General features: G+C 41.9%; 1 protein-coding gene across 3 annotated transcripts in view; it reads left to right on the top strand.

Moving 5' to 3' along the window:
• The window catches only part of EPHA3 (EPH receptor A3), a 413,871-nt gene that overhangs the window by 362,162 nt on the left and 36,585 nt on the right, over positions 1-15,124 (top strand). For all 3 annotated transcript variants that reach the window (XM_074998622.1, XM_074998615.1, XM_074998629.1), the window contains exons 12-13: positions 3,570-3,631; positions 9,660-9,869. In XM_074998622.1, the coding sequence (XP_074854723.1) occupies positions 3,570-3,631; positions 9,660-9,869 (272 nt within the window). The remainder of the gene's footprint in view (positions 1-3,569; positions 3,632-9,659; positions 9,870-15,124) is intronic.

Below are 15,124 nucleotides of genomic sequence, written 5' to 3'. Positions count from 1 at the left end.
TGTAATATGCACTGAGTTTTCACAAGCAACTTTTGAAAGACATTTAATGCTAGGTATACTGTGCATTGTATCCATTGCGGCAAGATTCAGTTTTGCAACTACCAAATGGGAATCTTAGCAAGACTTACAATTTGGGTGGGGGTGCAGAGTATCAAATACGCTTGTGCCTAAGGAAATGTATGTTAACTTTTAAGACAATTTTAAAAGGGGGCATATAATGTGAATCTGTTCTGTGGGCAACTGCAGTACTATAAGTACTAGAAGTTGTGAATGTGTCCAAGACTGAGGGATGGGTCAAAAAGGGAGAGGTCAGGAAGTCTTCAGGAGGTGGAAGTAATTGGTGTGGGTGGCATCCTCTCATCCAGAGAAGCCAGGAAGAGCAGCAAGATAAGGCAGAATTTACCAGCCTGAAAAAGAGTCATGGCCAGAAAGCAAGAGCTCCCTGCTTGGAAGCTGGGCAACTGACAGATTATAATAATAGAATCCTAGATCTGGAAGGGAACTTGGAGGTCATCTAGTCCTGCCTCCTGCCTAAAGCAGGATCAACCCCAACTAAATCATTCCAGCCAGGGCTTTGTCAAGCCAGGACTTAAAAGCCTCTAGGGATGAAGATTCCACCACCTCTCTTGATAAAACATTCCAGTGCTTCACCACCCTCCTGGTGAAATAGTTATTCCTAATACCCAACCTGCTCTCCTGCTGTAACATCAGACTAGTGCTCCTTGTTCTCTCATCTGCCACTACTCAGAACAGCCTCTCTCCATCTTCTTTAGAGTACCCTTTCAGGTAATTGAACACTGCTATCAAACCCACCCCCCCATTTTCTTCTGCAAACTAAATAAGCCCAAGTCCCGCAGCCTTGCCTCATAGGTCACATGCTCAGTCATTTTTGTTGCCCTCTGGTGGACCTGCTCCAATGCATCCACATCCTTTCTATTCTGGGGGGCCTGGAACTGGACGCAGTACTCCAGACAAGGCGGCACCAATGTGTGTGAGATGGGTTAGGCATAGATTCGTTGTGGTGATCATCATCAATGTTGCCATTTCTTATGATTGTGTCACAACTCTCTCAATATTTCACATTTTTCCTTCAAGACCCAGTTTCTAGAGTCAGTGGATTAGATGAGTCCTTTGGCTTTCATTGTTTTAAAAAGGTTTCTACCCTAGTTCTGCCAGATGGGATTTGGAAAGAATGAGCAGTGTGCACCCTAACAGTTCAGAAATCACAAGGCAACTGCAGGTTGAACCTCAAGTCCAGTACAATCTGGTCCAGCAATATCTATGATGCAGCATGATTTTAATTAACTGGAAGTAGCCAAGTTTTCTGTGGTCCCATAAAGTTTGTTTACAGACACCAGTCCTGGCTGTCAGTGTGCTGTGATGTTTTTTAGCTGTAATTTACCCCTAAATGTCTTCTGAGAGCCCGATAAGCAGTGGGACTGTTGGTAATGCTGCCAGACAATATTGACCTACTGTGGTTTGGCAAATTCTCTGATTTAGCAACATGAGGTAGTATAGAAAGAATCCATTTAAAAAAAAAACATACAGTTTACAAACTATGACATTTTGGGATTTTTATGAATGTCTGGGATTAGTAAAAATGTCCCCATAACAGAATGAATTGATTGGTTTGGTTTTTGATATCAGGGAACTTGGTGTCTGCTCATAACGCTGGTTAGCTTAGGCCACAGTTGGGCAAGGTACTAGTATACATGCCTATCTCTGAGCACAAAGTAGTCTCATTAAAGCTATGTAGGGAATATTCTCAGTCTTTGAATTTAGCCATATACTTAACTACCTTGCTAAATACTGTATGTGAGGTGACTATTAGTTATCTCATGTGTGATACTCCTTACAGTCAAACTATATCTCCATGTGTAAAGGATAATGATGTGATGCATATAATTTAACAATGGTTTTGGCAGTAGAACAAGGAACTCTTTCAGCGTATTGTAAATGACTTATTTTAATGAGATGGGAACTCGTACATGTAGTGCATTGTGTAGATAAATTATGTGTCATGGAGATACAATTATTAATAATTAAATCTCTATAATGTCGTATAGTTTGATTCATACATTTATTGTTGCATCATTTGCTCTATAGAAGAAATGCGGAAAAGAGGATTTTCCTCTAGGAGGCTACATGGCTTGCTAAATGGATTAGTTAGTGGCTTTTCACATTCCCAGGTCATAAATCAGACCAAAACTGAGCACAAGGACTTGAAATGTTGCGCTCCAGAAGAGGTCATCACCATGAGTGTGGGGTTGTTTCTTTGCAGAGTACCCTGCTCTACCGCTAAATCAACATACAGGGCAATAACAAGAAGTTGTCCTGTGGCACCTTATAGACTAACAGATATTTTGGAGCATAAGCTTTTGTGGGCAACGGCCCATTGCATCTGATGAAGCTTATGCGCGAAAATATCTGTTAGTCTATAAGGTGACACAGGACTTCTTGGTTTTGAGAATACAGACTAACTTCTCTCATACAGGGCAATATTCTCAATCCCATCCAAGTGCCACTTGAATACAGAGGGAGAGGTACCAGGGACCTGTGGCTCCCTGATCCTAAGCTGTCCAGCTCTTGTGAAAATTAGAGTTATAGAGGAGCATCTCTGATTTAAATCAGTGGCAGATAGGTCAGAGTGGAGCTCCAGTATGGACTTCATTCCCTGCCTTGCCTAACTTCCTCCTCTTAAACAGCAGTGCTGTGCAAGGGGGAGAATATGCATGAACAGAGCATTTCCATGCACAGGGGAAATTTTCCATTAGCCATCTCCTGTCACTTTATGGGGAAAGATATAGCCAGTGCGCTATCAGAGAGAATGTTGAAATACACAACAGGGTTGTCCCTGAATGGGGACAGCGTTAGTATTCTGTTCCTGTACCACATTTGCTACCATGTGAGCACCTATTATGGGCTCTAAATTACTGCATTTGACTGTGGTTTCATGCTGTGATGCAAGACAGAAATACAAGTACTTACACGTTCTTTATATAGTAACGGAGAGATAGCTGTGTTAGTCTGTATTATATCAGAACAAAAAAGCAGACATGTAGCACTTTAAAAACTAACAAAATTATTTATTAGGCGATGAGCTTTTGTGGGACAGACCCACTTCTTCAGATCATAGCCTTACCAGAACAGACTCAATATATAAAGCATAGCAGTCCAAAAATTATCAAGGTTGACAAATCAGAAAAATTGTTATCATTGTTGGCAAATCTTTCTATGTATGTGAAGTGTTAAAAATCAGATGGGACTAGGCTGAGTCCTGATACGAGTGGGTGTATTTCTGATGTTTTCCAGGGGTGTATTTTCTGATGCTTTCATTTACTTTTTACCTGTGCTGTATTTTTCTCATGAGCCTTCTTTTCTTTTCTTTCAATCTCTTTTTTCCTCTACTTCCTCCGCCTCCTTTGTCTTTCCTTTTTAAAAGTAATCAGTATTTAGAGGAAGATTCATTTGGAAGCAAGATTCTTAAGTATGCATAAAACATTTTTTATTTATGGTGAATTTTATATTTCTCTTTCAATGCTTACTAGGTGTTTTTAATGTATTTTCAGGTAAACCAGTTATGATTGTTACGGAGTATATGGAAAACGGTTCTTTGGATAACTTCCTCCGAGTAAGTACAAATGGGATGGCCTAGTGCCAATCTTCTCCTGCCATCAGTGTGTCTTTGCTGTTTCATTACTCTTAGTCACCATGAACTCTTCTTCCATGTTTTGTCTTCCATTGTTTCTTTTATGTTTGGTTATGTTGTTGTGTGCTCACAAAGACATCTCAAAATCTGGCATTCTGTTTTGACCTGTCACAATCAAATTTGTTTGGAGATTTACTTGACAAAAGCAGAAATATTATTTAGTACATTCCAGCTGTGGGAAAAGATTGATTCACTAGCAATTAGAACTGTAAACTGTTTTTAGGAGGACTAAATTAATAGCTTTAATGCAGTGATGTTTGCTGATATCGGTAGGTAGCCTATACATCATACCAAGCACTATCCAAATAATGGTAAATTATTCTGTTGAGCCAAGAGCTTAAATGCAACATGTTTAAAGAATAACCTCTCCCCCTGAGGTGTACAAATTTTATGCTGCCAAGTGCATCCTCTTTCCCCACTTTCTTGCACTGTTTTGCTTTTTTTATTCTCCTTCCCTGTTACAGCTGGTAATAGGCTCAACAAAACCTGAACCCGCCCTGTTACCAAGATTTACACAAGGCAAAACAATTCTTGTGCCAAAAGTAAACTCCCTCCTAGGGAGAAGCACCAGTTTTATTTTCATTTGTTAGGGTGACCTCAGCTCTAGCTACAAACCTTGCGTGGGTTCTGTCATACCTGAATGACACTATCCCTCAAATTCGTAACACTGAAACAAACATTAAGCCCCAAAAGAAGATATATTATCTGCTCTTGTTTCTATATATGCTGTATATGTTATGATGTCTGCTGAAGCATATGAAATCTATATAAATATTGTGTTAACAATCTATCTTGAATTATATACCTTACATAAGGATAAAGATCCTTGAAAATATTTTTTTTACTGAAGTGTAACCTCCGATTCAGTCATTCAAGACTGCAAGACCGATGACTGCTGTGATATATAGGCACCCACTAATTCAAGTGTTTGTTACATATATTTGAATGATTTTAGTCTGGTGTGTAATATATTCATCTCTGGACAGATCACATTTTCTTTATTAATTTGTTCATTGTTCTACAGTATTCTCTGAAAACCTAATCCAAAGCCCATTGGAGCCAATGGCAGAATTCTCACTCAGCTTCAGCAGCTTCATTCATGTCCCAAATAAGAGGCAAATTCCTGTCAGAAATCATAACGTGTGCTCACATGATTATAAAGCTGTGGTAATACATATCTGTGAGGTGGCAAAGTTACAGCTACAAAGAAAAGAGGATGGAAGTGTGCAGGCCTGCCAAACGGGGGTGGAGAGGGCAAAAGGGGACAGTTGCATGGGGACCTGGCATTTCAAAGGGGCCTGGAACCCCAGCTGTCACCACAACTACTTTAGCAACAGCAGCAGACAGATCTCTGGGTCCCTTTAAAGTGACGCGGCAGTGCTGCTCCACGCCACTCTGAACTGGGGCCAGGGTTGCAGTCCAGCAGCACTAAGGACTGACTGCCCTCGGACCTGCCCCTGTAGCCCTTGGCCCTACCCCTTTCATGGGTGTAGAGCCAGGCATTACCTATATACACAGGTGAATTAGCTGTGTGCTCAATTCCTTAACCCCTTTAATCACTCTGACCTGCCTAGACTATGCTTGAAACATTTCAGGAAAACACAATCCAAACTAAAAGCAGTCAAGTAGCACTTTAAAGACTAGCAAAATAGTTTATTAGGTGAGCTTGCATGGGACAGACCCACTTCTTCAGACCATGAAGAAGTGGGTCTGTCCCACGAAAACTCACCTAATAAACTATTTTGCTTGTATTTAAAGTGCTACTTGACTGCTTTTAGTTTTGATAGTGTACAGACTAGCACGGCTTCCTCTCTGTTACTATTCAGGAAAACACAGTTACTTGTATTCCCAAAATACCTCTTCAGCCTCATATTTGCACAAAATACTGCCCAGTTCTACTGCCATACATTGACATCCATTATCTCACTTTTTCTGAACGTACACTTCAGAATGGTAATCAGTTTATGTATATTATAATATCTTACCACTTTCCTATTGTCCCTTTGCACTGAGCATCAAATTTAAGCTTCTTGTCTTTGCTTTCAGGGCCCTGCATCATACAATGGCAACCGTATCTTCAACACAATCTTTTCCTGTGTTCTTATACATACTATGTGCTCCACCACCAATGCTTGCCATCATAATTTACATTTCTCTCTCTTTTTTTTTTTCATATGCATCTGAGGCCAGATCTACGCTAGGCATTAAAGTTATTGTAGATGCACAATTCTAGCTATGACAATTGCATAGCTCAAATTTACTTATCTACAATCGACTTACCTGGCTGTCCCCACAGAGGGAAGTTGATGGGAGAAACATTCCCATTGACCTCCCTAACTCCTCACAATCTTGAGGAGTACAGAGAGTCACTGCTGACCACATATGGTTCTATTTCTCACATCCCCACTGGGTGTGTAGTGAAGACATATCCTCAGGCTATGTCGATACTAGACATGGAAGGCGACTGGCAATATGCAATTTTAACTACACCAATTGCGTACCTAAAATCGACCTTTCAGCGGTCGACTTTAATGTCTGTCTTCATGGAAGAAGGCCAAGAGGAGCATTTCTCCTGTCGACTTTCCTTAATCCCCACTGCTCAAGAGACATTCTGGGGTCAACTTTGACCTCGGAAAGCACCATTTTGCACATGCATGATACAATACCCTGGAAAATTCACCGGGAGCAGGTTGATCTTCCGCAGTGGCATAGACATAGCCTTGGTGTCTTCCTCCATGCTTCCACTTTCTGCCAAATACTATTTAACAAGACTTTACCTTCACTTCATTCTAATCCCTCCCAAAAACTCCTTCCCCACAAAAAATAGTTTGTCTGCAAAACTTAAATTAAACAAAAAGTTTGAATCACTCACACAAACTCCTGCCTAAACAGAGTCTCTGTAGAATTGTATTTCTAATAATACTTGCCATTGTTCCCATCCCTGGAGTACATTATATTTGCCTGACGGGTCCTTGATTCATAATGTGAACACCTCAGAGCAGAGACCTGTCTTTGTGTGCCCTGTGCAGGGGCTGGGGTGCTATAAAAAATAAATAATGGAGCCTGCCTACTGTTCAGATATCCATCTGGCCAATTACATCATGTTCTAACTTATTTCATAATGCAATTTAACCAATTCATTGGTGGGCTGTATTTCAGGTGTGGTTTATTGATTTTTACTCAGTAATATACTCAGTGACATTTGTATTTTTAATGTATCAAGTCATCAGGGTTCAGGTGAGTTTCATAATTTGCAAAATACGCATTCACATCCTGTTCACTCACTCTGACTCTTCAGTGCCAGCTCTACCATATGTTCAGCTAATGTTTACATGGCCAATATTGTCCCTTGAGAACAATGGTCAAAAGTAGAACTTTCATCCCTATCTTGCAATTGGAATCCTGGGGCCTTACCTTTTGAGTGAGTGAAGAGTCCCACTTATATAGTAATCCCCTGCATACGGCATGGAGGCTGTACACACTGATATGACTGCAGAAGCTGGGCATTAATGCATTTGAAGGCTGATCACAGAGTACATTTTCTGTTTGGCCATATGCATTATGGAAGCAATATTTTTAACAAGCAAAACACATTAACAAGAGCTTGGGGGCTGAAAACCTTTGCTGGTTGGTAGCCAAATTGGGACTGGTTTTCAGCCTTAGACTGGTGTCACAGGCTGCATCTACACTACAAGATAAAATTGAATTTAATTCAGTTAGCTCTATTTTACTATATGTCTGTCTTCTCTGTAAAGGCCATTAGCTTGATTTTAGGTGCACTAATCTCAAGATTACAAAATTGCAGTTACCTGATCGGTATAGCATCAAGCTCAAATTCAGAAGTTCGATTAAATACAAATGTGGAAGCGCCACATCTTAAAAGTGAATTTATTAGCCTCCAGAGGTGCTCAGTATGTAACCCATAATGCCCATCTCACTGCTATGCTCTGGCCAGTGCTCTTCAGTAACAGTAAGACAGTGAATTTCCGAGCGGGAACAAGAAGTCTTTGGCTGTAGGCTCATGTTGGTATGACAGTGTGAGAAATGGCTTCTTTCTTTCTATACTATTAGCACTGTGAGTGCATTTACACATTCAAATAGCCCTTCCAGGGAGTTCACAATTCTCTGTACACTTGCTATTTTTTTCTGCACTGCCTGGCGCCAGCTCATGCCCTGCCATACCATGTGTCAGCAAGGCTATGCTGGGGTCATGCTTGCATAACATGCCGAGAAACTTCTCAGCAGTTTATATTTGTGTGCGATCCCCTCTTCCTCTCCCACAGGCACCACAGTCTGGGTCTTTTCCGTGCTCAGCCACATCACATGCGTAGTCCCCAACCCCACCCAATAAAAGGATGCGCCTGCCATTCGGCGCTGACCATACTGCCAGTCACGCATGAAAGAAAGTCTGGGCTTTGCTTCTGCCATGGGAAGGTCTCCCCCAGTGGCTAACGGGCTTGCTTCTGCCACTGGGGAAGGAACAGCTCAACAGCTCACTGATCCCCTCCCCCTTGGCCCATACCTGGGCTTTCTGCCACTGGGAAAGGAACAGCTCAACTGGTCATCCACTGACACCACCCCCCTTGGCCCATACCTGGACTTGTTGCTGCTGCGAGGGAAAAGTCTCCCCTGGTGGCTAAAGGGCTTGCTGCTGCTGGGGGAGGGCCAGTGACACCCCCACCCACTTGGCCCATACCTGGGCTTGCTGCCACCAGGGGAAAACCAAAAATTATTTTTTTCCTGCACAGTCCGGGACCCTGCATTAAGACTCTCCCCAACACCAATATAGTGTAGGGGAAAACCAAAAATCCTTTCTTCCTACATTCTTCTCAATGTAAGAACCATTCTGGGCCCATCCGTTATTTTCAGGGATCACATTTCTGCAATGATGGCAGGTGGGATACTCAGTGGATGGCCCGTTAAGAAAACAGTCGTTGCACAGAAGCTTTATAGTGCACTGGAAAGCCAAATATCCTTTCCACTAATAACATAATGAATGGGGAAACCAAAAATTCTTTCGTCCTACATGCCTCTCAAATTAAGAAGCATTCCAGGCTCCTGCATTATTTTCAGGAATCACATGCTTGCAATCATCAGTGTATGTCCAGTTGAGAATACAGTTGCTGCATCCATGTTGGCAATGTAAGGTGTGGGGAAACCAAAAATTCTTTCTTCTAATTTTGTGTGTCTTCTGCATTGTTTCCAGGGGATCAACATATTTTCAGGGATTGGGAGGGGAACAATGAAAATGCAATGGGGGGACACAGTGTCAAGACCAGCGAGCATACCAAGAATGCTACGGGGATGAGGGAACTGTGGGATAGCTTTCCGCAATGCACTACTGCAACAGTTGGTGTTAGCCAATGTGTGTGTGGCAGCAATGACTCGATTTTGTGAGGAGCACGGAGTGAAGTGAGGATGTTCAAAATCAAACTTATACATTCCAGAATTAGAAAATCGATATAAATAAGTTCAAATTTATCTCATGAAGTGTAGGTGCAGCCTGAGTCAGATAAACAGTTGCATTTTTTAAAATTGCTTTTCTATCCATAGAACTAACATTATTGCACCAGCTAAGTCAGGGGATTTCCAAGGCATCTGACAGATAGATCAGAGGGAGTTTAGTAAATAACTCTCTTTTAAAATCCCAGCCTCCATGGATGCATACAGTGTGGATTTATCTGAAATTTGCACCTATCTTAAAAATGGGCAAGTTCAGTTGGGAGTAATGCTGAATTTCATCTGAAATTAAAACCCGTCCTGTGTTTGCCTCCACTTGATTCAGAGATTAGTTTTCTGTAGCCACAACATTTTCATAGTGGGCTTTTGTCTTGGATCTCTGTCTTCCAAGCCCTCCATGTGCAGAACTCCCAGCAACTTTAATGAAAAATCTGTGCATGGCAAACACGTACACTCAGTCTATTAATCATGCATTCCTTGTGTTTTTCAGAAACATGATGCTCAGTTCACAGTCATCCAGCTAGTGGGCATGCTTCGAGGGATAGCATCTGGCATGAAGTACTTGTCAGATATGGGTTATGTCCATCGCGACCTAGCGGCACGCAATATTCTCATCAATAGTAATCTGGTGTGCAAAGTCTCAGATTTTGGCCTCTCTCGTGTATTGGAGGATGACCCAGAAGCTGCTTACACAACTCGAGTGAGTTCATATGTTTTTGCCTTTCTTAAATGTAGATATAAAACCGGGCTGTTGAAAGTGCAGCCTGATACTGCATGTGATTTTAAGATTACTGAACTGGGGCACGTGGACCTGTCGAGTAGAGTGTGGAAAAACACGTGTGTCAGGGAAGAAGCAAGTATAAAATTATAGCTGTTCGTTTACAAGTGGTGGGAAGTCATTGCATAGGGAGGTCTATACTGCATGCTCATTTATGGTGGTATGTAGATGACACGCATTGCCTAAACCCCTTGTGTGGGTATAAACTATCTGGTACTGTTTAGGTGAGTAAAGACATTCCGGGGCCTTAGGGTCTGTATCTTTTATGGCTTTCTCCCCCCATTCAAGCAATGCCTGTTAGACTGTTATTTTAGCAGTGTAGAGTCCTGCTGCCTCTCAACTCCTGGAACCTTTCTCCACCACATGGCTGAAAAGCTGTGGCAGAGGAGAGGCAGCAGATGATAGTACAGCAGTGGAAGCTTCCAAAGCTTTTCCCCCGTCTCCCTCCTTGCCCAGAGCCTTTCACTACAGCAAACACCACAGAGCAGAAGCAGCCTGCTTTCCATGACAGCGGGTAGGTATGCATACCCTACACACCGCTGCCAGTATCAACAAGGCCTCTAGTTGCAAATTAGATTCAATTCAATCACATCCTGGCAAGGATAAAGAGATGAGATTGTTTCGTGGTTAAGGTGCTGGACTGTCTCCCAGGTTGTCTGGGTTCAATTTCTAGCTCTGTAGATTTCTTGCATGACTTTCTCTGTCAGTGCCTCAGCTCCCAATCTACAAAAAGGGGGAAACAGGATTTCCTTTTGACTGCTGTTTGTCTTGGTTTTACTGCACTTTATTCAGCAAACCTGGGCAAATTTTTCAGACAAATTGTTTTTCCACCAACAAGAAATATAGTTTTGGATTGATCAAATCTCTTTACAAATTCAAATTAATTTTACTGAATAATTTCACACAGATACAAATTGAAAATTTTATTCTGTAAATGTCAAAATGAAATTTTTCTGCATTTCATTTTGAAATGTTTCATTGAAAAAAATTATTTTAAAACAAATAAAAATGTATATACCCAGAAAAGAAAGAAAACAGTTATTTTGGGTTAAATGAAAAGTTTTGTTCAACCCAAAATTGTATTTTTGTATTTTTTTTTTCATTTTGGCCGCAAAAAAATGCAATTTCCATTTCGTGTTCACTGGAAATGTGTATTAAAATTATTTTTACTGTAACTCAGCCAACAAACCACATCAAACCAAACTCGTAAAAAACCCACAACAACAACAAAAGAAATAACCCAGTTGTTTGCTCAACTCTACTCTTCAGTTTATGGGCTATTACTACCTGTGTTTTAATTTGATTTTTTACCCAAGAAAATTTGGGCACAATATATGTTAAGTGCCTTGGCTGACGTTTATGAGACTCTTGGCCTCACACCGAACATCCAAAAGACCAAAGTGGTCCACCAGCCTTCACCAACAGGACAATCTCATGCACTTTCTATTGAAGTCAATGGAGGACTGCTGGAAACTGTGGACCACTTCCCATACCTTGGAAGTCATTTTTCCACTAAAGTTGACATTGGTGTGGAAATCCAGCATCGTCTGAGCCATGCAAACTCTGCTTTCACCTGCCTGAGGCAAAGGGTTTTCGAGAACTGGGACATCTATCCCAAGATAAAGCTCCTTGTATACCCTGCAGTGGTTGTTCCAATGCTACTATATACATGTGAAACCTGGACAACATACAGGTGTCATTTGAGGGCACTTGACGGATATCATCAATGTTCCCACAGGAGAACCTTAAATATCTCTTGGGAGGACAGGCACATAAACACTCGCATCCTGGAAGAGTCAAATATGACCATCATTGAAGCCATTATCATTCATCAATAACTTTGTTGGATCAACACCTCCCAAAACAGATTCTGTTTTTCAAATTGGAAGGAGAGAGGAGCATTGGGGGGCCAGCAAAAGTGGTATAAGGACATGCTGAAGGCACACATGAAAAAGTTCAGCGTTGGTGTCCACACTTGGGAGAACCTAGCCCAAGACCATTCCCAGTGGAGAACGGTAATCCATGACAGGGTGGCACAATTGGAGGTCCTACTGCAATGCAGACAAGGAGAGGCAGAAAAGATCTTCAAAAACTGCCCAACAACCCTCCAACAGCTACTAACACCTTCCCCTTCTGTGATAAGATCTGCAGCTCCAGAATTGGGCTGATCAGTCATCAATGGACTCACAAATAGGAGGGTGATATGAAGACACCATACTCATTATCAAGTGACCACCAAGAAGACCCTTCAGGTTATGAACTATTACTACCTGTTTTCTATTTGATTGTTTTTACACAACAAAATTTGGGCACAAAATGATTTAAAACAATTGACTCCTAAAATATGTGAATAATGAAAAGCAGACAACTGAAAATCTTCTACAAATACAACATAAGAACATAAGAACATAAGAATGGCCATACTGGGTCAGACCAAAGGTCCATCCAGCCCAGCATCCCATCTGCCGACGGTGGCCAATGCCAGGTGCCCCAGAGAAGGAGAACAGAAGACAATGATCAAGTGATTTATCTCCTGCCATCCATCTCCTGCCCTTGTTCTGAAGGCTAGGGCACCATACTTTATCCCTGGCTAATAGCCATTTATGGACCTAACCTGCAAAAATTTATCAAGCTCTTTTTTAAACCCTAATAGAGTCCTGGCCTTCACAGCCTCCTCGGGCAAGGAGTTCCACAGGTTGACTGTGCGCTGTGTGAAGAAAAATTTCCTTTTATTAGTTTTGAACCTACTACCCATCAATTTCATTTGGTGTCCCCTAGTTCTTGTATTATGGGAAAAGGTAAATAATTTTTCTATATTCACTTTCTCCACACCATTCATGATTTTATATACCTCTATCCTATCGCCCCTCAATTGCCTCTTTTCCAAACTGAAAAGTCCCAGTCTCTCTAGCCTCTCCCCATATGGGACCCGTTCCAAGCCCCTAATCATCTTAGTCGCCCTTTTCTGAACCTTTTCTAATGCCAATATATCTTTTTTGAGGTGAGGAGACCACATCTGCACGCAGTACTCAAGATGTGGGCGTACCATAGTTTTATATAGGGGAAGTATGATATCTTTTGTCTTATTATCGATCCCTTTTTTAATAATTCCTAACATCCTATTTGCCTTACTAACTGCTGCTGCACACTGCGTGGATGTCTTCAGAGAACTATCCACTATAACTCCAAGATCCCTTTCCTGATCTGTCATAGCTAAATTTGACCCCATCATGTAGTACAAATTCCATTTTGAATTTAAATTGTCCTTTAAAGCGGATAATTGTATAGCAAACTTAAATGTTATTTTTACCTTAACAGAGTTAGGTCATCAGAGAAATAGCATGTTTGTAATATGCTAGAAAATGAGACTTCAACGGAACAGCTTTGGAGGCAGTTAAATGAACATGAATGGCTTCATTCTATTCATACTTACAATAGATAAAAACAGAAGTATATCTGTTGAAAAAATTAAGCTTCAATAGTATGTAAAAGCAGTGTTAAGCCGTGTCTACACGTGCACGCTACTTTGAAGTAGCGGCACCAACTTCGAAATAGCATCCGTCACGGCTACACGTGTTGGGCGCTATTTCGAAGTTAACTTCAACATTAGGTGGCAAGACGTCGAAGTCGCTAACCCCATGAGGGGATGGGAATAGCGCCCCACTTCGACGTTCAACGTCGAAGTAGGGAACGTGTAGACGATCCGCGTCCCGCAACATCGAAATAGCGGGGTCCTCCATGGCGGCCATCAGCTGAGGGGTTGAGAGACGCTCTCTCTCCAGCCCCTGCGGGGCTCTATGGTCACCATGTGCAGCAGCCCTTAGCCCAGGGCTTCTGGCTGCTGCTGCTGCAGCTGGGGATCCATGCTGCATGCACAGGGTCTGCAACTAGTTGTTGGCTCTGTGGATCTTGTGCTGTTTAGTGCAAGTGTGTCTGGGAGGGGCCCTTTAAGGGAGCGGCTTGCTGTTGAGTCCGCCCTGTGACCCTGTCTGCAGCTGTTCCTGGCACCCTTATTTCGATGTGTGCTACTTTGGCGTGCAGACGTTCCCTCGCAGCGCCTATTTTGATGTGGTGCTGCCCAATGTCTACGCTGAATGTCAACGTTGCCAGCCCTGGAGGACATGTAGACGCTATTCATCGCAATAGCTTATTTCGATGTCGCTACATCGAAATAAGCTATTTCGATGTAGCGTGCACGTGTAGACGTAGCCGTAGTGAGGGGAGACTCCAATCCAAAGGATTCTGTCCATAGTTTTCCATCATAGAAATTGTCAGGGATAAACTGGTAGCTGCTTACTAGAACTGGTCAAAAATGAAAAAAAGAAGTTTGCAGTTTGCATCCTACAAGGGTGAAAAGGACCTACTTTTCTTGCCTCTTACTTACCCAAAGGGAATTTTCAGTGTTTAAAAGCCAAAAATATTCAAAGGAAAAAAAAATCAGTTTTCAAAAGTGATGGCAGAACAAGGACATCAGAAAAACCAAGGGGGAAGGTGAAACTATGCCACCAAAAGGAATGGAAAGAAGAAACAAAAAAAAAAAAAGAATAGCCAAAACAGTAGCAAACTGTTTTAAAAAGTTCTGTACAATTTTTTCCTAACTGTTCAGTTTTTAAACAGCTGTTTTTCTGACCAGCTCCATTCATGAGCGTCAGCTAGTGCTGGGGTTAGGGAAGGCATATGAAATCAAGCTCATTTAGCCAATATGCTAGGATTTGTGTGAATCAAGTCCCTCAGTGATGACCGTTCTGAGGCATCACTTTCAAGTATGGCTGTTGAACTGCAGAATCAGACCAGCTATGGAAGGCTGCCAGAGACAGGAGGCTCCAAGGAGTAGAGTGATTCTTGTCTGCCTTTTTGAATGCACTCTGCCTGAAGAGGCACGAGTAAGATTCTCTGCTGTTTCTTCATTTGTTTGTGGTAAAGATGGAGCATGGCATGTCAAAGTACCCACGGCACAGATCTAGCTCTGAGGAAACCGTGGTCCTTTTCAGTTAGGAACATGCTAAAGCCTTAAAGGGCTAGGGTAATATTTTCCTTTCGCCTTTTTTTCATTATTTTGGAGCCTGCTGCTACTGACCAAGGCAGATCACATTAAGACATGTGACCCCTTGTTCCTTGAAACAAAAAGTTGCTGTGCAGAAAACAGTATAGCAAAATGTTTAATGACTATGAAGCAT

This window comes from Carettochelys insculpta, chromosome 1 (assembly GCF_033958435.1).
Source record: "Carettochelys insculpta isolate YL-2023 chromosome 1, ASM3395843v1, whole genome shotgun sequence".
Classification (NCBI taxonomy): domain Eukaryota; kingdom Metazoa; phylum Chordata; order Testudines; family Carettochelyidae; genus Carettochelys; species Carettochelys insculpta.
Note: the sequence above shows the minus strand (reverse complement) of the source record. Positions and strands in the feature narration are given on the sequence as shown.